Below are 20,522 nucleotides of genomic sequence, written 5' to 3'. Positions count from 1 at the left end.
TTTGGCTTCAAGACAGAAAGCAGAGAGTAGGGTTAAAAGGTAGCTATTCACAATGGCAAAAGGTAGGAAATGGTGTTCCACAAGGTTCAGTGCTGGGACCATTGTTGTTCACAATTTATATTAACGATTTAGACTTTGGAATCAAAAACACAATTTCTAAATTTGCGTATGACACCAAAGTGGGGGCAGGGGGGGATAGTCTATACTGAGGAGGAATGCAACAAATTACAGGAGGATATTAATAAACTTGCAGAATAGGTATATAATTGACAAATTAAGTTCAACACAGATAAATGTGAGGTATTACATTCTGGTATCAAGAATAGGGAGGTCACTTATTACTTGGAGGGTGCGAGTCTAGGTGGGGTAGAGGAACAAAGGGATCTCAGAGTACAAATGCACAAATTATTAACAGTTGTGACACAGGTTAGCAAGGTCATAAAAAAGCAAATCAAACACCTGAGTTTATTTCTAGAGGTATAGAATTGAAAAGCAGGGACGTTATGCTAAACCTGTTTCGAACCTTGGTTGAACCATACAGATTACTGTGTACATTTCTGGTCGCCATATTCTAAAAAGGATATAGAGGCACTGGAGATGGTGCAGAAAAGATTTACAAGGATGATACGAGGGTATTTACAAGGGTATACATATAAGGAAAAGATGAACAGGCTGGGACTCTTTTCTCTTGAAAACAGAAGGGTGAAGGGTGACCAAATAGAGGTCTTTAAAATTCTGATAGAGTGGATAGAGAGAGAATGTTCCACTTGTGGGGAAGAGCATAACTAGAGGCCATCAATATATGATAGTCACCAAGAAATCAAATAGGGAATTCAGAAGAAATGTCTTTACCCAAAGAATGTTGAGAATGTAGAATTCGCTAACACAGAGAATGGTTGAAGCGAATAGTATAGATTCATTTAAGGGGAGGCTGGACAAGCATATGAGGGAGAAGGGAATAGAGGGTTATGCTGATAGATTTAGATGAGAAAAGACAGGAGGAGGCTCGAGTGGATTATAAACACCGGCATGGACTGATTGGGCGGACTGACCTGTTTCTGTGCTGTATATATCCTATGTAATCCTTGCACTTGTTGTTAGAGCTGAGGGTGATGGAGGCAGGGAGAGTGTTAAGAAGACATTTTGCAGTAGAGAAACAAAGCCGGAGTTGGGGGTGGGGTAATCTTTGCATTCCAGGATGATGCTGGAAGAGTGGGCAGTTTTGACAGACAAGAACAGTGCTTTATGTGGTCCAGCTAGATCTGGCATTGAATGGCTAAACCACTTGTCTGTCATATACATTCAAGTCTACGTCCCTTGGACTTAATGGAGCAGCCTACTAGGCCCTACTGGGGGAACAACTTGGGTGAGCGAGAGTAATGATTTTAATGGTGACTAGAAGATCAAAGGTTGAGATGAGGATGTGATTGAACAGATCGGTAGCTGCAGAAATGTCATGGTGAATGGAGGGCCAAAGACTGGACAATTGGATTTTGGGAAAGAGTTTTTTCCGGGGGTGACACAGAAGGAAGTAGTGTTGGGAGTATGAAGGGGGATGTGGGTGGAGAATGATACAAGGCAGTGATCAGACATGGCCTTCTCTGTGATTGACACGATGGGAGTCACGAGACCATTTGAGATGGCAAGGTAAATGAGGTGGCCATGAATATGGGTGGCGGAGTTTATATGGAGGGAGAGATTAGGGAGGATAGGAGGGCAGTGAATTCAGAGGAGAAACCTCATGATAAGTTGAGATGGAGGTTGGAATCACGAGGATGAGAAGTCGCTCAGTGCAGAGGCTGAGGGAGGAAAGCAGTGAAGATATCTCGGTGAGAAAATTTGCATAGTTTTTGGGTGGGCAGTAGTGATCGAGCATTTTAAATGAGAGGCAAGAGGGGTGGAACAAGGTGAGATGCTCAAAGGAGGAGAAGGTGCCAGAGGAGAAGGGCAACAGACCAAGGTGTGATTTGGTGATGAGAGCCACACCGCCACCACAGTGATCTGAGCGGGGCAAGTGGTGAAATGTATAGCCAGACGGCGAAGCTTCATTTAAGGGAATGTGTCATCACTCCTCACCCAGGCTTCCATCGAGACCATGATGTTGATGCAATCATCCACATGAGTGGCAAGGGCCTTGTTCATAGTGAATAAACATTTTGGAGGGTGATGAGGAGAGGGGCAGTGATAGCTGATCCAGTGGCAGAGTCCACAGGATCAGCACTGGGAAGAGTGAGTGGGATGGGAAGGAGGTAGAAAAGATTAGCCCCAAGCAAGCGTGCTGAGTGGGATGGTCGGTGAGAGAGTAGGATGGGATATTTGGGCTTGCTGCTCATAAGGAGGTAGCGATGCATGCCGCAGTGGGCCCTTTGGAGGATGCCAAGAGAAGCAGGGAGGGAAGCTGTCGGCTTATCTAAGAGGGAGTCAAGCCTGGGACGGTGGCAGGAGAGTTTGGAAGGTCAAGGAGTGCTCGGGTTAGGGTAGGGATTTGGGAGGGCAGATTACTCGAGAGGGGAGAAATGAAAGGAGGCATGATGACAGGAGAGAGGGATCTAGGAGTGGTAAAGAGAAATGATCAAAAAAGGGGCAGAAAAAAGTGGAACTAGAAGTGATGGGCTCGGGTTCGGAGTGCCAGCTAGAACGCACATGCAAATGGACACAAGGAAAGCTCAAGTTATACAGGCCAGGTTAGGTAGTAAGATTAGGATACATATATCCTGGTAGTAAATGGGGTATAGAGAGGAGACAATCACCACAATACAGGGGTGGACCTCTGACTGTAAACAATGCGAGCTGCATTAACATGCACCATTGGATCTTGAGCAAAATGCCATGGCGCTTGATCTGGGTGATTGAGAGATCGGTCACCGTCTTTGTAGCTTCTCAAATTGCTGTTTCAATTGGATAAATGTCAGGGCACGATGAACATAAAGGAAGGAGTGTGCTGACTTTGTGTTGGCTTCTACATTTTGTAGCATGTGGAATTTGGATTGTTTACTTCTGTACCCCTCCACATTCCTTCTTCGTTATCCAGCGGCCGAGATCTTGTTCTCAGATCTCTTTCAGGCTTTTGATGCTGCCTAGCGCCAGCGTGGTGAGAATGCAGTAAAGGGTAGAGGAGGATCTGTTGAAGCTTCTAAGATTATGGAGGCAGAATTCCAGGGTGGAGTAGTGTCACAGGGTTGTGATGGGAACAGAATAGGTTAGATGATCTAAGGTGGAATTTGTCAGCCAGTTGTTGAAAGGTTATGATGTGTCCCTATTGGAGAAACCTGTCTAATTCCCTTCTTATGATGGATTCTAAAGCCTGTTTATTCTTGCCCATGGTTATCTTCAGTGATTTGCATGCCTTCTTCCAGGCTATCAGGGTTAGTGCTATTATGTGATGCGTTCAAGGCTCTATTATATTGAGGAATAACGTAAATCCAGTTTATACTTTATTATAACCTCTTGTAGATTCACACTATGAACAAGATGAATTTGACAATGCATCAGACAATTACTTATATGGTGAGTAAACAACAGAATACTTTATTTGTTTTCCATTTTACAGTAACTCTATTGACACTACTTTATGGCTCCTGGATTTATTCAGTGATCTCTTTTAGGCAGTCCCTTGGAGTCGAGGGTGACTTGCCCCCACGTTAATATGAGTTCTCAGGTGACCGATGAGTCCAATGTGGGACCTACAGTCTCTGTCACAGGTGGGGCAGACGGTGGTTGAAGGGACGGGTGGGTGGGGTGCTTGTGTTGTCGTGCGCTCCTTCCGCTATTTACACTTGGCTGCGTGTGCTCCCGCCAAAGAGACTCGAGGCGTTCGCCGTCTTCCCGGATGCTTCTCCTCCATTTTGAACGGTTTTGGGCCAGGGATTCCCAGGTGTCAGTGGGGATGTTGCATTTTTTCAAGGAGGCTTTGAGGGTGTCTTTGAAGCGTTTCTTCTGGCCATCTGGGACTCGCTTGCCATGTCGGAACTCCAAGTAGAACACTTGTTTTGGGAGTCTAGTATCAGGCATGTGGACGATGTGGCCCATCCATCGGAGCTGATCGACTGTGGTCAATGCTTCGATGCTGGGGATGTTGGCCGGAGCGAGAACACTGACGTTGGTGTGCCTATCCTGCCAATGGATTGCAGGATCTTGCGGAGACAGTGTTGGTGATACTTCTCCAATGCTTTGAGGTGCCTGCTGTACATAGTCCATGTCTCTGAAGCATCACTACTGCTCTGTAGACCATTAGCTTGGTGCCAGGTTTGAGATCCTGGTCTTCAAACAGCCTCTTCCTCAGGCGACTGAAGGCTGCACCGGCACAGTGAAGGCGGTGTTGTACATCATCATCGACGGCTGCCCTTGTTGACAGTAGGCTCCCAAGTTATGGAAAGTGGGCCATGTTGTCCAAGGCCTCGTCGTGGACCTTGATAATTGGGGAGCAGTACTGTGTAGCGGGGGCAAGTTGGTAGAGAATCTTTGTCTTACAGATGTTTAATGTAAGGCCCATACTCTCATCTACTTCGGTGAAGGTATTGACGATGGTTTGGAGTTTGACCTCCAAAAGTGCGCAAATGCAAGCGTCGTCTGCATACTGTAATTCACTGACAGAGGATGGGATGACCTTGGATCTGGACTGGTGATGGAGGTTGACCACTCCAGTGGGGAGCTTATTGAGGGTGAGATGGAGCATTGCAGCAAGGAAGATCGAAAAGAGCATTGGTGCGATGACACAGCCTTGCCTACCCTGGTCTGTACGTATATTGAGTCTGTGGTGGATCCGTTGGTCAGGATCGCAGCTTGCATGTCATCGTGAAGCAGGCGGAGGATGGTGACAAATTTTTGAGGGCAGCCGAATTTGAGAAGGACACTTCATAATCCCTCACTTTTTTTAAAATCAGTGATATTAATAATACAGCCACTGACTATTTGCCACCTGTGGCCCTCGGCTGACCTGCTGATCCATCTACCAATTGAAATGAAGAGTACACAGTACAGAGTGGGTAATTGCTGGAGTACTCCCACTTGTCACCACTCAACAAAGCAGCGTGTCACCCGACTCCTGAGTGTGGCTCTCGAGCAAGGCACAGATTGGGATTGTGGCCCAGGGAAGAGAGTTAGTGAATAACATTGGGTTAAGTACACATTTGCTGAGAACCTTAAATGTCTGTGGCAGCTAGATACAGTATCACTCTGTGTTGGAGATATATGAGACTTTTCTGAAGTAAAAATGAAGTGAGCTGATATTTTTGTACAAGGTTCCTCCTCATTTCTTGTGTCTACATAATTTGAAGGGGCGTAACCAGCAAACAAATGTGTCAGATCAACCTCTCTGCTTGGAAGGTGGAAGAGCCAATGGGCCATATTCGTTTTCATCAGTGACATCACATGAGACTGATTTATTGGCACATTTGGTAAATAGCCATACAGACCAGGGAAGGTCCAATCCATAGTCCACACTAATTTAGCTGGTCACAAACAGGGTGGCGATAAGGTGCTGCCTGAGTGATTAAAAGAGATTTTTTTTTAAACCCATCAAGCTTCCCATTCCTGATTGGCATGCAGTAATGCTTACTGGAAGATTTGCGTGAGGACAGGATTGGGCGTCAGCAGCAAAGACTCCCACAGTCGAATAGACCATCACCATTCATGGTCAAGCTCACACATTAATGACCATTTGAGTGATGTACCCGGGAGTGACTGGCATCTGTGAAATTATAGTCTGTCATGAGTCAATAACTTCAGGAGAAAATTGGGTGAGACTGCTTTCCCAAAAATGTCTCTACCTTTGAAAGGCATTGACTGATATGGTGTGCTACCACACAGTTATCATTCACAGCTGGATGTTATCTTTGTTGTAAATATTCTAAGTGAAGTAAATTGCTGGCAATCTTGACGTAGTTCTTGTGGATTTGTGACTATGGCAAAAACTGCCCACAGATTGTTATGAAACTGATAATCTCATTCCAACAGGACAAAAGGACGGCTGGTGCGGGAAATTAAAGACTACACTGGTTGAATAAGGAGGGGGCAGGGGCAGAGTGCTCTGTTTTACCACCAAAACTAAAAGAACAGTTACAATTGAGTCATCATCATCGTAGCCAGTACCTCGAAATCGAGGAAGACTTGCTTCCACTCTAAAAGTGAGTTCTCGAGGGACTGAACAGTCCAATGCGGGAATTGCAGTCTCTGTAACAGATGGGGCAGACAGTGGTTGAAGGAAAGGGTGGGTGGGGAGCCTGGTTTGCTGCACACTCCTTCCGCTGTCTGCGCTTGGTTTCTGCATGCTCTCGGCGACGAGACTCGAGATGCTCAGTGCCCTCCCGGATGCTCTTCCTCCACTTTGGGTGGTTTTGGGCCAGGGACTCCCAGGTGTCAGTGGGGATGTTACACTTTATCAAGGAGGCTTTGAGGGTGTCCTTGAAACATTTCCTCTGTCCACCTGGGACTCACTTGCTGTATAGGAGTTCCGAGTAGAGCACTTGCTTAGGGAGTCTCGTGTCAGGCATGCGGACGATGTGGCTTGCCCAATGTAGCTGGTCGAGTGTGGTCAGTGCTTCGATGCTGGGGATGTTGGCCTGAGCGAGAACACTGACGTTGGTGTGTCTATCCTCCCAGTCGATTTGCAAGATTTTGCAGAGGCAGCGCTGGTGGTAATACTCCAGTGTGTTGAAGTGTCTGCAGTATATAGTCCACATCTCTGAGCCATATAGAAGGACAGGATCCACCAGAGACCCAATCCATGTCCGAACCGGGGTCAAACAAGGCTGTGTCATCACACCAACGCTCTTCTCGATCTTCCTTGCTGCAATGCTCCATCTCACTATCAACAAGCTCCCTGCTGGAGTAGAACTAAACAATTCAGTAAAGAGAGATGCACTCTGCAGCTAAACCTAGCAGTACCTGACACCAAAGTATTATGTCTTGAATAAAGAGTCAGACTAGATACTGCAAGCTCAAAGTAAGGTGTGACTGTTGTCCTTTATTACAGATCTCAGAGTGCCTCTCCAGCATGTGAATCCTCTTTATATACAGGTGCTCCCAAGGGATTGTGGGATCCCTTGTGACTCCAGGGGATGAGCCCTCTGGTGGTTAGATATGATATTTACAGGTTTACATACATAAAACACTCCACCGCCCCCCCCCCCCAAGTCAGTAGTGTAAATATTTACAATGTGAGTCGATCTGGGGCCTTCTTTCCCTGGTTGATCATCTCGGTGCAAATGCTGGTTTTGGTGAGTCGTTTGTTGGGCCCTCGCTGGGCTGCTGCGGAGCTGGCCTTGCTGGGCTGCTGGGGGTGGTGAGTCCTGCTGGGCTGCTGCGGATGATGGGTTCTGCTTTGTGGTCAACCGCTAGGTCGATTACCACTTGTGTGTGCGTTGGAGGGTCGAAAAGGTGGAGTCTATTGTGGGTTGTTCTGGATAGTCCGTAAATCTGAGTTTGGTTTGGTCCAAGTGTTTCCTGCAGGTGAGTCCATTTGAGAGTTTGACCACAAACACCCTACTCCCTTCTTTGGCCAAAACAGTGCCAGGAAGCCACTTGGGACCTTGTCCATAGTTCAACACAAATACAGGATCATTTATCTCAATTTCGCGTGACACATTTGCGGGATTATGATATGTATTCTGTTGAAGGCGCCTGCTCTCTACCTGTTCGTGTAGATCAGGGTGTACTAACGAGAGCCTTGTCTTAAGTTTCCTTTTCATGAGCAGTTCAGCGGGAGGGACCCCAGTGAGTGAGTGGGGTCTTGTGCGGTAACTAAGCAGGACTTGGGATAAGCGAGTCTGCAGTGAGCCTTCAGTTACCCTTTTCAAGCTCTGCTTGATTGTTTGAACTGCTCGTTCTGCCTGACCGTTGGACGCTGGTTTAAACGGGGCAGATGTGACATGTTTGATCCCACTGCGGGTCATGAACTCTTTGAACTCGGCACTGGTAAAGCATGGCCCATTGTCACTTACAGGGACATCAGGCAGGCCGTGCATGGCAAACATGGCCCATAGGCTTTCAGTGGTGTCAGTGGACGTGTTTACCGAAATTATCACGCATTCAATCCATTTGGAGTACGCATCTACAACCACTAAGAACATTTTTCCCAAGAATGGGCCTGCATAGTCGACATGGACCCTGGACCACGGTTTGGAGGGCCAGGACCATAAACTTAGTGGTGCCTCCCTGGGTGCATTGCTTAACTGTGAACATGTATTACGTTTGTGCACGCAGGACTCTAAATAAGTCTGTATCGATACCGGGCCACCACACGTGGGATCTAGCTATCGCTTTCATCGTTACGATGCCTGGGTGGGTGCTGTGGAGATCACTAATGAAAGTGTCCCTGCCCTTTTTTGGCACAACTACCCGATTACCCCATAGGAGGCAGTCTGCCTGTATCGACATTTCATCTTTGCGCCGCTGGTACGGCTTTATTTCCTCCTGCATCTCTAACGGGACACTAGACCAACTCCCCTGGAGCACACAGTTTTTTACTAAGGACAGTAATGGGTCCTGGCTGATCCAGGTACTAATCTGTTGGGCGGTAACAGGTGATTGCTCACTCTCGAATGCTTCCATTACCATGACTAAATCTGCGGTCTGTGCCATCTCTACCCTGGTGGTGGGCAATGGTAGCCTACTGAGAGCATCGGCACAGTTTTCTGTGCCTGGCCTGTGGCGGATAGCATAGTTGTATGCGGACAACGTGAGCGCCCATCTCTGGATGCGGGCCGATGCATTCGTATTTATCCCCTTGCTTTCAGAAAAGAGGGATATAAACGGCTTATGGTCGGTTTCCAATTCAAATTTGAGCTCGAACAGATATTGATGCATTTTCTTTACCCCGTAAACACATGCTAACGCTTCTTTTTCAATCATACTGTAGGCCCTCTTGGCCTTAGACAGACTTCTGGATGCATAAGCAACCGGTTGCAATTTCCCAAATTCATTAGCTTGTTGCAATACACACCCGACTCCATACGACGACGCATCACATATTAGCACCAAACATTTACATGGATCATACAACACAAGCAATTTGTTTAAACATAACAGCTTCCTAGCTTTCTCAAAGGCATTTTCTTGGCTTTTACCCCATACCCATTCATCTCCTTTATGCAGTAAAGAGTGCAGTGGTTCTAACAACATGCTAAGACCCGGTAAGAAGTTACCAAAATAGTTCAGGAGTCCTAGAAACGACTGTAGCTCTGTCAGATTCTGTGGTCTTGGTGCGTTCTTGATTGCCTCCGTCTTCGAATCGGTGGGCCTGATGCCGTCTGCAACGATTCTTCTCCCCAGGAAATCCACTTCAGCTGCCAGGAAAACGCACTTCAAGCGTTTTAGCCTGAGCCCCACACGATTAAGCCGACTAAGAACCTCCTCCAGCTTCTGCAGGTGCTCGACGGTGTCCCGACCTGTAACCAAGATGTCGTCCTGGAAGACTATGGTGCACGGGACCGACTTCAGCAAGCTTTCTATGTTCCTCGGGAATATCGCCAAGGCCGATCGAATCCCAAACGGGCATCTGTTGTAAATGAAGAGACCATTGTGCATGTTGATGCAGGTGAGGCCTTTCGATGATTCCTCCAGCTCCTGCATCATGTAGGCCGAGGTCAAGTCCAGCTTCGTGAACATTTTCCCTCTCGCCAGCGTCGCAAATAGGTCGCTTTTGATAGTGGGTATTGATCCTGCAGTGAGAAATGATTGATAGTTACTTTACAATCACCACAGATTCTGATGGTGCCGTCTCCCTTGAGGACTAGAACAATCGGACTGGCCCACTCATTGACTTCGATTGGCGAAATGATGCCTTCTCGTTGCAGCCTGTCCAGCTTGATCTCCACCCTCTCATCATGTATGGTACCGCTCTCACGTTGTGATGGATGGGTCATGCCCCCGGAATCAAATGGATCTGCACTTTTGCTCCTTGGAACTTCCCAATGCCTGGTTTGAACAGCGAGGGGAACTTGTTTAGGACCTGGGCACACGAGGTGTCGTCGACGGACGAAAGCGCTCGGACATCGTCCCAGTCCCAGTATCTTTTCCAGCCAGCTCCTGCCAAACAGCGTGGGGCCATCATCCAGTACCACCCAGCATGGTAACTCTTGCACCGCTCCATCGTAGGAGACCTTTACGGTAGCACTACCGATTATGGGAATCAGTTCCTTTGTGTACGTTCTCAGTTTAGTACGAATGGGAGTCAGGACTGGCCTTGAGGCCTTGCTGCACCACAATTTATTGAAAGTCTTTTTGCTCATTATGGACTGGCTCGTGCCCGTGTCCAGCTCCATGGACACCGGTCGTCCATTTAATTCAATCTTCAGCATTATCGGGGGACACTTTGTGGTAAATGTGTGCACCCCATATACCTCTGCCTCCTCGGTCTGAGGTTCTGGTTCTTCGTGATCCACCGTGGATCTGTCCTCCTCTGCAACATGGTGGTTTTCAGGATTAGCAGGGTTTGCAGCTCGCCTGCACATACGTCGGAGGTATCCCATTGTTCCACAACCCTTGCAATGTATCCTTTGAAGCGGCATGAATGGAAACAATGATCACCCCCGCAGCGCCAACAAGGTGTTAATGGCCATGTATTCACCACCCTTGATGGTGGACTCTGAGTCATCTGCGGACGTGCAGCTGCAGGCGTGTAAGTCCTGTCCTGTACATTTCGATTCGAAAACAACGTTACTTTGTTCACAGTACTTGCAGCAGCACTCGTGTGCTGAGAAATTTGTTTGGTATTGTCACTGGTGGCGATAAATACTTGGGCTATCGCTATGGCTTTACTCAAGGTTGGGGTCTCTACAGTCAAAAGTTTGCAAAGTATTACTTCATGGCCAATGCCAAGTACAAAGAAGTCCCTGAGCATATGCTCCAAGTGTCCTTCAAATTCGCAATGTCCTGCAAGGCGCCTTAGCTCGACGACGTAGCTCACCACTTCCTAGCCTTCAGACCTCTTGTATGTATAGAACCGATACCTCGCCATCAGAATGCATTCCTTTGGGTTTAGATGCTCCCAGACCAGTGTGCATAACTCATCGTACGACTTGTCTGTAGGTTTCGCTGGAGCGAGCAGATTTTTCATGAGGCCAATACATTGATGCCCCGCAAACGGTGAGGAGGATCGCCCCTCGTTTGGCAGCGTTCGCTTCTCCTTCCAGATCGTTGGCCACGAAGTATTGGTCGAGTCACTCCACGAAGGTTTCCCAATCATCTCCCTCTGAAAATTTGTATCTCGTCGCCAGTTGTTATGTCTTGAATAAAGAGTCAGACTAGATACTGCAAATTCAAAGTAAGGTGTGACCATAATCCTTTATTACAGATCTCAGAGTGCCTCTCCAGCCCATGAGACCTCCTTGTATACAGGTGCTCCCAAGGGATTGTGGGATCCCTTGGGACGCCAGGGGATAAGTCCTCTGGTGGTCAGACATGGTATTTACAGGTTTACATACATAACATAAAGTGCTTTATGCTGATGGTGGATGGGAGAAGTGCCGCATTCATCAGCACCAATAACCCTCACCTTCATAAATTCAAAAAGTAAATACTTCCGGCCTTTTCCAAATATTTAATTACCGGAAGGAAATAGTTCAGTGCAAGTATAGTCCGAGCCCATTGCGCGCACAGACTATGTGTTGTATCATGGACTTCCTCTCCCTGCCCTCCCCAACCCCCTACCTACTCCAGCAGGAGAGAAAAAAGTTCATGGCTACTTTTTAATCATCAAGCAAACTGTTTCTCTGAATTAGATAAGATCTGCTGCTGTTGCTCCTGATATCCTGTCAGCTCCCATCGTCTATTATCCAAAAGTGGCTGCTTCATTTGTTTAAGTGGGAGAGACATGATTGACCAAATATCGCCTAAATTAAAAAGGCACCCGGCTGTCAACAACAAGAGCAGAAGTTATTTTAATTCCTCACACTGACTAATTAAGCATGGAGTTGGTCAATACCAGTTTGTGTTGAGCAGTCTCATTTGCTTCCTATTTCTCTGCCCAAGCGTGTACTTTCTGATTTGGTGTGCGTGCCAGGGGGAGGGCAGCCTTGCATTAAACCGTAAGTGGGATTGATATTCAATATCCTTCTCCTGAAGAGGACAACATTACGTGATCCTAGAACACACAGCTTTGTAGGGTGTTCAGATTTCAGTCAGGTACCACTTGCAGCATTAATAATGTGTTTTTCTCTTCTGTTTTTCCTTTCTGTAGGTGAATGCAATCCTCAGATGATTGAAAGGGTCATTAAAGAGGATGAAGATACTTTGGATAACTCAGAGGCTCAGCGCTATCATGTAGTAATGTCCCTTTTCCATGTTTGCTTTTGAAAATGTCATTCATTTGTACAGCTTTTACTTCAAACACCTAACTGTGTTTTCAAAGTACTTCTTTAATCGTGGTGGTAATTTGGTAATTACAATTACTATTTGAGATGAATGCAAACATCCACCAAATATAAATAGATCTATAAATATATGCTGTACTGTTGAACTGGAGATAGAACTTTAATTAAGGCTAAATGTAGATCTCAAAAGACATCTATACAAAAGACAGACTCCGTGGAGGGTTTAGGCAAGAAAATGACACTGGGCAAACTTTGAAAGTTTAATTAGCTTTGGGTTTTAACTAAACACACTGGCAACAAAGTTCAGCACCATAGTGCCCCTTGTTGAGGTACTACAGATACAGATTCGGGTGCAAAATGGTGTCTGCGGTGCGCCGCACTTCTAGTGCAAGTTACGCCAAAAGGCGAACACCAATCCGGGTGCTGGAGCGTGTGCCGGAGGATGCAGAGTAGACAGATCGTAATGTCAATCAATGTGTAACGCTGATTTGACGCCAGCGCTGCTATTTTGGAGCTCTATGCTCCAGCAACGCCCTCCCTGAAACACACACAGCTGAACACACGTTCAGCAGGAGAAAGTACCCCCCACCGGTGCTATTTAACGGGAGCACCACCAACTTGCAGCCTAGTTTCTGATTGATTTCTACTGGCTGTTGCTGAGTTTATAGAACAATTTGCTAGTTTGTATAGTTATTTCAAGTTGCTAAAGTCGACAGGGAGTGTTGTGACAGATGCTGAAGGACTTTGTCCTGACTTCAAGGATTCTGCACAGACCATTTGCTCCAAGACATGGGGGCAGTAGTAGGCATTCCACAAGGTCTACAGCGTGACAGGGAGAATGAGCAGCGGCGATACAGAACAGGACAAGCTGGCAAGAACAACAACTTGTATTTATATAGCGCCTTTAGTAAATCATCCCAAGGCATTGTTATAAGGCAAAAAATGTGACATAAGGGGAAATTAGGGCAGGTAACCAAAAACTTGGTCAAAGAGGTAGGTTTTAAGGAGCGTCTTAAAGGAGGTAGAGAGGCGGAGAGATTTAGGGAGGATATTCAAGAGCTTAGGGCCGAGGCAACAGAAGGCACGGACATCAATGGTTGAACGATTATAATCAGGGATGATCAAGAGGGCAGAATTAGAGGAGCGCAAATAACTCGGGGTGGGGGGGGGGGCGGGAGGGGTTGTGGGGCTGAAGGAGATTACAAAGATAGGGAGGGGCGAGGCCATTGAGGGATTTGAAAACAAGGATGAGAACTTTGAAATCGAGGCGTTGCCTAACCGAGAGTCAATGTAGATCAGCGAGCACAGGGATGATGGGTGAGCGGGACTTGGTACGAGTTAGGACATGGGCAGCCGTGTTTTGGATGACCTCAAGTTTACGTAGGGTAGAATGCAGGAGGCCAGCGAGGAATAGTCAAGTCTAGAGGTAACAAAGGCACGAATGAGGGTTTCAGCAGTGGATGAACTGAGGCAAGGGCGGAGACGGGCAATGTTACAGAGGTGGAAATAGGCGGACGTAGTTATGCCACGGGTATGTGGTTGGAAGCTCATTTCTGGGGTCAAATATGACACAACGGTTGCGAACAGTGTGGTTCAGCCTCAGACAGATGTTAGGGAGAGGGATGAAGTCAGTGGCTAGAGAACGGAGTTTGTGGCGGGGACTGAAAACAATGGTTTCGGTCTTCCCAATATTTAATTGGAGAATATTTCTGCTCATCCAGAACTGGATGTCGGACAAGCAGTCTGGTAATTTAGAGACCATGGAGGGGTCAAGAGAAGTGGTAGTGAGGTAGAGCTGTGTGTCGTCAGCTTACATGTGGAAACTGACGTTGTGTTTTCAGATGATATTGTCAAGGGGCAGCATGTAGATGAGAAATAGGAGGGGGCCAAGGATAGATCCTTGAGGGACACCAGAGGTGACGGGGAGAAGTGCTCTCAGCAAGAGGCCTTATCTGCCCAGGGTGATCAGGGAGCAATTCTCTTAACTGAACCTCAGCGAGGAACAGTATGACGGACCTCTGCGCTTCACCAAGGACATCCCCACTGAAATCTACCACCTGCTGCAGCCACAACTGCAACCTGAGAACAGGGTGAGGACCACTTTTCTAGTGGCTGTGAAGGTCACGGTGGCCATGGACCTTTATGCATCAAGCTCCTTCCATGCTGGAGCTGGAGATATTTGCAACATCTCCCAGTTTGCCATGCACTGTTGCATAAGGTAAGTAATTGAGGCTCTGTTCCAAGAGAGCTGACTACATTTCCTTCTCGCTGGCCCGAGAGCAGCAGGCAGAGCAAGCACACGGCTTCGTGAGAATTGCAGGCTTCCCCATGGTGCAGGGTGCTACTGACTGTCCGCATGTCACTCTAAGATGTACTGCAACTGGTACACTCATAATAAAGGATGAAACTGAGTGCTGTGTACAATGAGCAAGTGTAACCATAGCTCCTTCAATAAGACTCCAGAGTGCAGGTAACTCGTGGGTGGCCTGCTTATATACTATGCTCCCAAGGGATGCTGAGATCCCTTGGGACTCCAACAGGTGGGACCTCTGGTGGTCAGGTGTCATGCAGGTTACACAGGGTTAAATACATTACATCACTCCCCCATGAAGTCAACAGTACACTTATTTACAAGGTGAGACAATCTGGGGCTTTACGCTCCCTTGTCAATCGTCTCGGTACAAATGCAGGTGTGGGTGGGTTGGTCAGTTCTTCACTGGGCTGTTGGGCAGCCGGCCTTGCCGGGCTGCTGGGGATGGTGAGTTCGGCTTCGTGGTCAACCATGATGTCAGTTGCCACTTGTGTGTGTGTGTTGGAGGGTCAAAGTTGGCGGTGTCCTCTTCAGGTTGTTCATAGCTATTGATGAACCGCAATTTGATTTGGTCCAAATGTTTTCTGTGCGTTTGTCCATTGGCCAATTTGACCTGAAACACCCTACTCCCCTCTTTGGCTGTGACCTTGCCAGCGAGCCATTTGGGACCATGTCCATAATTGAACATAAACGCAGGATCATTGATCTCAATATCGTGTGACAAATTTGCGCGGTCATGGTACACACGTTGTTGATGCCGCTTGCCCTCCACGTGATCATGGAGATCAGGGTGGACAAGAGAGAGCCTTTATTTTTAACGCCCTTTTCACGAGCAGCTCAGCTGGGGGAACCCCGGTGAATGAGTGAGGTCTGGTGCGGTAGCTGAGCAGTACTCGGGACAGCCAGGTCTGCAGGGAACCTTCCGACACACATTTGAAGCTTTGCTTGATGGTCGAACTGCCCGTTCTGCCTGGCCACTGGATGCGGGCTTCAATGGAGCAGATGTGATGTGTTTGATCCCGTTGTGGGTCATGAATTCCTTGAATTCAGCACTGGTGAAGCACGGCCCATTGTCGCTGACTAGGACATCAGGCAAACATCGTTCATAGGCTTTCAATAGTGACCATGGACGTGCTTACTGACATTATTGCACATTCAATCCATTTTGAGTAAGCGTCCACGACAACCAAAAACATTTTGCCTAGAAATGGGCCCGCATAGTCCACGTGGATCCTCGACCACGGTTTGGAGGGCCACGACCACAAACTAAGCGGTGCCTCTCTGGGTGCATTGCTCAGCTGAGAGCAAGTGTTGCACTGGCACACGCATGACTCTAAATCTGAGTCGATGCCGGGCCACCACACATGGGATCTGGCTATGGTTTTCATCATTACGATGCCTGGATGGGTGCTGTGCAGTTCACAAATGAATGTATCTCTGCCTTTCTTGGGCAAGACCACGCGATTGCCCCACAATAGACAGTCCGCCTGCAGGGACAACTCGTTTTTGCGTCTGTGGAACGGCTTAATCGCCTCCTGCATCTCCACTGGAACACCGGACCAGCTCCCATGGAGGACACAGTTTTTTACCAAAGACAGTAAAGGATCCTGGCTGGTCCAGTTCCTGATCTGGCAGGCCGTAACGGGGCACTTCTCGTTCTCAAATGCCTCCATGACCATGGGCAAGTACGCTGGCTGTGCCATTTCCACCCTGGTGGTGGGCAATAGCAGCCGACTGAGAGCATCTGCGCAGTTCTCTGTGCCCGGTCTGTGGTGGATTACATAGTTCGATGCCGACAGCGTGAGCGCTCACCTTTGGATGCGGGCAGAGGCATTGGTATTAATCCCTTCGGTCTCAGAGAACAGCGATATGAGTGGCTTGTGGTCAGTTTCAAGCTCAAACTTGAGGCCAAATAAGCACTAGTGCAGTTTTTTCACCCGTAGACGCACGCCAGAGCTGCTTTTTCAATCATGCTGGAGGCCCTTTCGACCTTGGACAAACTCCTGGAAGCATAAGCGACCGGTTGCAAAATCCCCGATTCATTAGCCTGTTGTAACATACAACCGACCCCATATGAAGACGCATCACAAGCTAGAACTAATCGTTTACAAGGGTTGTACAGGACAAGCAGTTTGTTTGAACACAACAGATTTCTGGCTTTCTTAAAGGCAGCCTCTTGTGAATTCCCCCATACCCAGTCGTCTCCCTTGCATAGTAACGCATGTAGGGGTTCAAAGCAGGGTGCTTAACCCGGGTAGGAAATTACTGAAATACTTAAGGAGTCCCAGAAACGACCGCCGTTCTGTCACATTCTGTGGTCATGGTGCGTTCTTGATGGCCTCGGTCTTGGCGTTGGTGGGTCTGATGCCGTCTGCTGCGATTCTTCTTTTCCAAGGACTCAACCTCTGGCGCCAGGAAAACACACTTCGAGCATTTCAACCTGAGTCGCATGCGATCCAACCAACTACGAACCTCTTCCAGATTCTTCAAGTGCTCCATGGTGTCCCGACCTGTAACCAATATTTCATCCTGGAAAACTACTGTGCAAGGAACCGACTTTAGCAGGCTCCCCATGTTCCGCTGGAAGATAGCCGCGGCCGACCGAATCCCGAACTGGCATCGGTTATAGATAAACAGACCTTTGTGCATGTCGATGCAGGTGAGGCCTTTCGATGACTCCTCCAGCTCCTGCATCAAGTAGGCTGAGGTCAGGTCCAGCTTGGTGAACATCTTCCCTCCAGCCAGGATCACAAATAGGTCGTCCGCCTTGGGTAGCAGGTACTGGTTCTGCAGCGAAAAACGGTTAATCATTACTTTTATCGTCCCCACAAATTCTAACCGTGCTATCCTCAAGTACCGGGATAATCGGAATGGCCCAGTTGTTGAATTCCACCGGCGCGATGATACCTTCACGTTGCAGCCTGTCCAGCTCAATTTCCACTTTTTCACGCATCATGTATGGTACCGCCCGTGCCTCGTGGTGGATGGGTCGCATACCGGGAACCAAATGTACCTACACTTTTGCCCCCTGGAAGCTTCCAATGCCTGGCTCGAACAACGATGGGAACTTGTTCAGAACCTCGGTACATGAGGCATCGTCGATGGATTTTTCCCAGCCAGCTTCTGCCAAACAATGTGGGGCCATCCCCTGGCACAATCCACAGCGGGAGTTCGTGTACTGCTCCGTCATAGGAGACTTTGACTTCTGCACTGCCAATTACAGGGATTAGTTCCTTGGTGTAAGTCCTTAGTTCAATGTGAATGGAGCTGAGCTTGGACCTGTGAGCCTTTTTGCCCCACAGCCTGTCGAAGGCCTTTTTACTCATTATGGACTGACTTGCCCCGTGTCCAGTTCTATAGATACTGGAATACCGTTCAGTTCAACTTTCAACATTATTGGTGGATATTTCGTAGTGAATGTGTGTACCCCGTACACTTCTGCCTCCTCGGTACGAGTCTCCAATTCAGCCTGATCCACAGTGGATCAATCTTCCTCTGCAACGTGGTGGTTTGCAGGGTTTGCAGGGTTTGCACAGTTCGCCTGCACATTCGTTGGAGGTGTCCCATTGTTCTGCAACCATTGCATGCATAGTGCTTAAAGCGGCATTGATGGGGCCGATCATCACCTCCGCAGCGCCCCCAAGGTGTTAATTGCCTCGCATTAACGATTGATGGCAGACTCTGGGCCAATTGAGGTCGGGCCACAGCAGCTGGCGTGTACGTTCTGCCCTGTACATTTCTGCTCGAGACCGACATTACTTTGTGCACGGTACTGGCTGAAACTTCTTTACTCTGCGAAATCTGTTTGGTGTTCTCACTGGTGGACATAAATGCCTGGGCTATCGTTATGGCTTTACTTAGATTCTGAATTTCTACAGTCAACAGTTTGCGAAGGATTGTATCATGTCCAATGCCCAGTACAAAAAAGTCTCTGAGCATTTGTTCTAGGAAACCCTCAAACTCACAATGTCCTACGAGGCGCCTTGGTTCGGCAACATAGCTCGCCACTTCCTGGCCCTCCGACCGTTGACACATGTAGAACCGATGCTTCGCCATCAAAACGCTTTCCTTAGGATTTAGGTGCTCTCGGACCAGCGTACACAATTCTTCATAGGATTTCTCTGTCGGTTTTGCCAGGGCCAGGAGATGCTTCATGAGGCCATAGGTTGTTGCCCCACAGACAGTTAGGAGGATCGCCTTTCGTTTGGTAGCGTTCTCGTCCCCTTCCAGCTCGTTGGCCACGAAGTATTGGTCGAGTCTCTCCACGAAGGCCTCCCAATCGTCCCTTTCTGAGAACTTCTCCAGGATACCGACTGTTCTTTGCATTTTCGTGCGGTTGTTCGTTACCTCGTCGCCAATTGGTACACTCATAATAAAGGATGAAACTGAGTACTATGTACCGTGAGCAAGTGTGACCTTAGCTCCTTTAATAAGTGCAGGTACACCACAGTCATCAGTGTGTACGCCCCTACACTCGATGCAACAGATGAGGCTAAAGAGGGTTTTCATTCCAACCTCGAGACATTCTTCTCCCGCGTCCCCACGGACGACAAATTGATCCTCCTGGGTGATTTTAATGCCAGCGTCGGCAAAGACACAGCCCTCTGGGGTGACGTGATTGGCAGAGAGGGGGTAGGGAAAGCCAACTCCAGCGGTACCCTGCTCCTGACAAAATGTCTAGAACATAAACTCCTCTTCACCAACACCCTCTTCTGCCAGAGGGACAAATACAAGGCAACGTGGCAACACCCTCGCTACAAACACTGGCACCTGCTTGACTATCCGAGCCAGGGATTGCAAGGATGTGCGCCTCACCCATGTCATGACAGGAGCTGACAACTGCTGGACGGACCACCGCCTAAACCGATCCATCATCAACATTAATATTGCCCCAAAGCAGAGAGGACAGCAGAAGCAGTGCTGCAAAAAAGTGAATGCAGGGGCACTTAGAGACCCAGCTAAGGGAGCCATATGCAGCAAACCGCTCACAGCCAGTCTGGCGTGCCTTGATGGCCCTGAGATGCTGAATCCCCATAGCGCTTGGTCTGCCCTCCAAGCCGCTATAACCAGTGCCTGTCAAGAGACACTTGGTCACTCAACCAGAAAACATCAGGACTGGTTTGATGAAAATGATCAGGAGATGGAAGAACTAATAGATCGCAAGCGCAAAGCATTTCTGAGCCTCAAGCAACAACCCAACTCGGGAGCTGCAAAACAACATTACAGATGGCTCAAGGCTCAGGTCCAACAAAAAAGCCAGGACCTAAAGATCAGGTGGTAGATGGAGAAAGCACAGGAGATACAACAACTGGCTGACAGCCACGATATGTGAGGATTCTTCGCTGCAGTCAAGGCCACCTACGGTCCAAAAACCCAAGGCCCCACCACATTCCTGGCCAAGAATGGGAAAATACTCATCGAGGTTGTCAGGGCCCGATGGAAGGAGCACTTTGAAGATCTCATCAATCGAGACTCTGCCTTTAACTCAAGTGTTCTCGACTCCATCCCACAGCATGCGACCCGCCACCAACTCAGTGAAACTCCAACGTTGCACGAGATAGGCAAAGCCATAAAACAGCTCAAGAATAACAAGGCTACAGGTGCAGATGGAATCCCTGCTGAGGCGCTAAAGTATGGCAGAGAGGCGCTGTTGGCGTGGATACATGAGCTCATCTCTCTCATCTAGAGGGAGGAGAGCATGCCGAGAGATCTCAGAGATGCAGTGATTGTCACCATTTTTTAAAAAGGGGACAAGTCTGTTGTATATCTGTAAAGCATGCACTCCCATGTTCCGCCACCAGGGAGCTCATCCCCTGAAGTCCCAAGAGATCCCAGCATCCCTTGGGAGCACTGTATATAAGCCGGCCCCTAAGAACTGTTCCTCACTCTGGAGTGTCTTA

General features: G+C 48.2%; 1 protein-coding gene across 1 annotated transcript in view; it reads left to right on the top strand.

Annotated features, from left to right (window-relative positions):
* Positions 1–20,522, top strand: part of LOC139260002 (melanophilin-like) — a 245,813-nt gene that overhangs the window by 93,386 nt on the left and 131,905 nt on the right. The window contains exons 4-5 of the mRNA XM_070876047.1: positions 3,454–3,507; positions 12,179–12,264. Of these exons, the coding sequence (XP_070732148.1) occupies positions 3,454–3,507; positions 12,179–12,264 (140 nt within the window). The remainder of the gene's footprint in view (positions 1–3,453; positions 3,508–12,178; positions 12,265–20,522) is intronic.

The sequence above is a fragment of the Pristiophorus japonicus genome, chromosome 3 (genome assembly GCF_044704955.1).
Source record: "Pristiophorus japonicus isolate sPriJap1 chromosome 3, sPriJap1.hap1, whole genome shotgun sequence".
Taxonomy (NCBI): Eukaryota; Metazoa; Chordata; class Chondrichthyes; family Pristiophoridae; genus Pristiophorus; species Pristiophorus japonicus.
The sequence above is the reverse complement of the archived record's forward strand: the minus strand, read 5'-3'. Positions and strand labels throughout refer to the sequence as shown.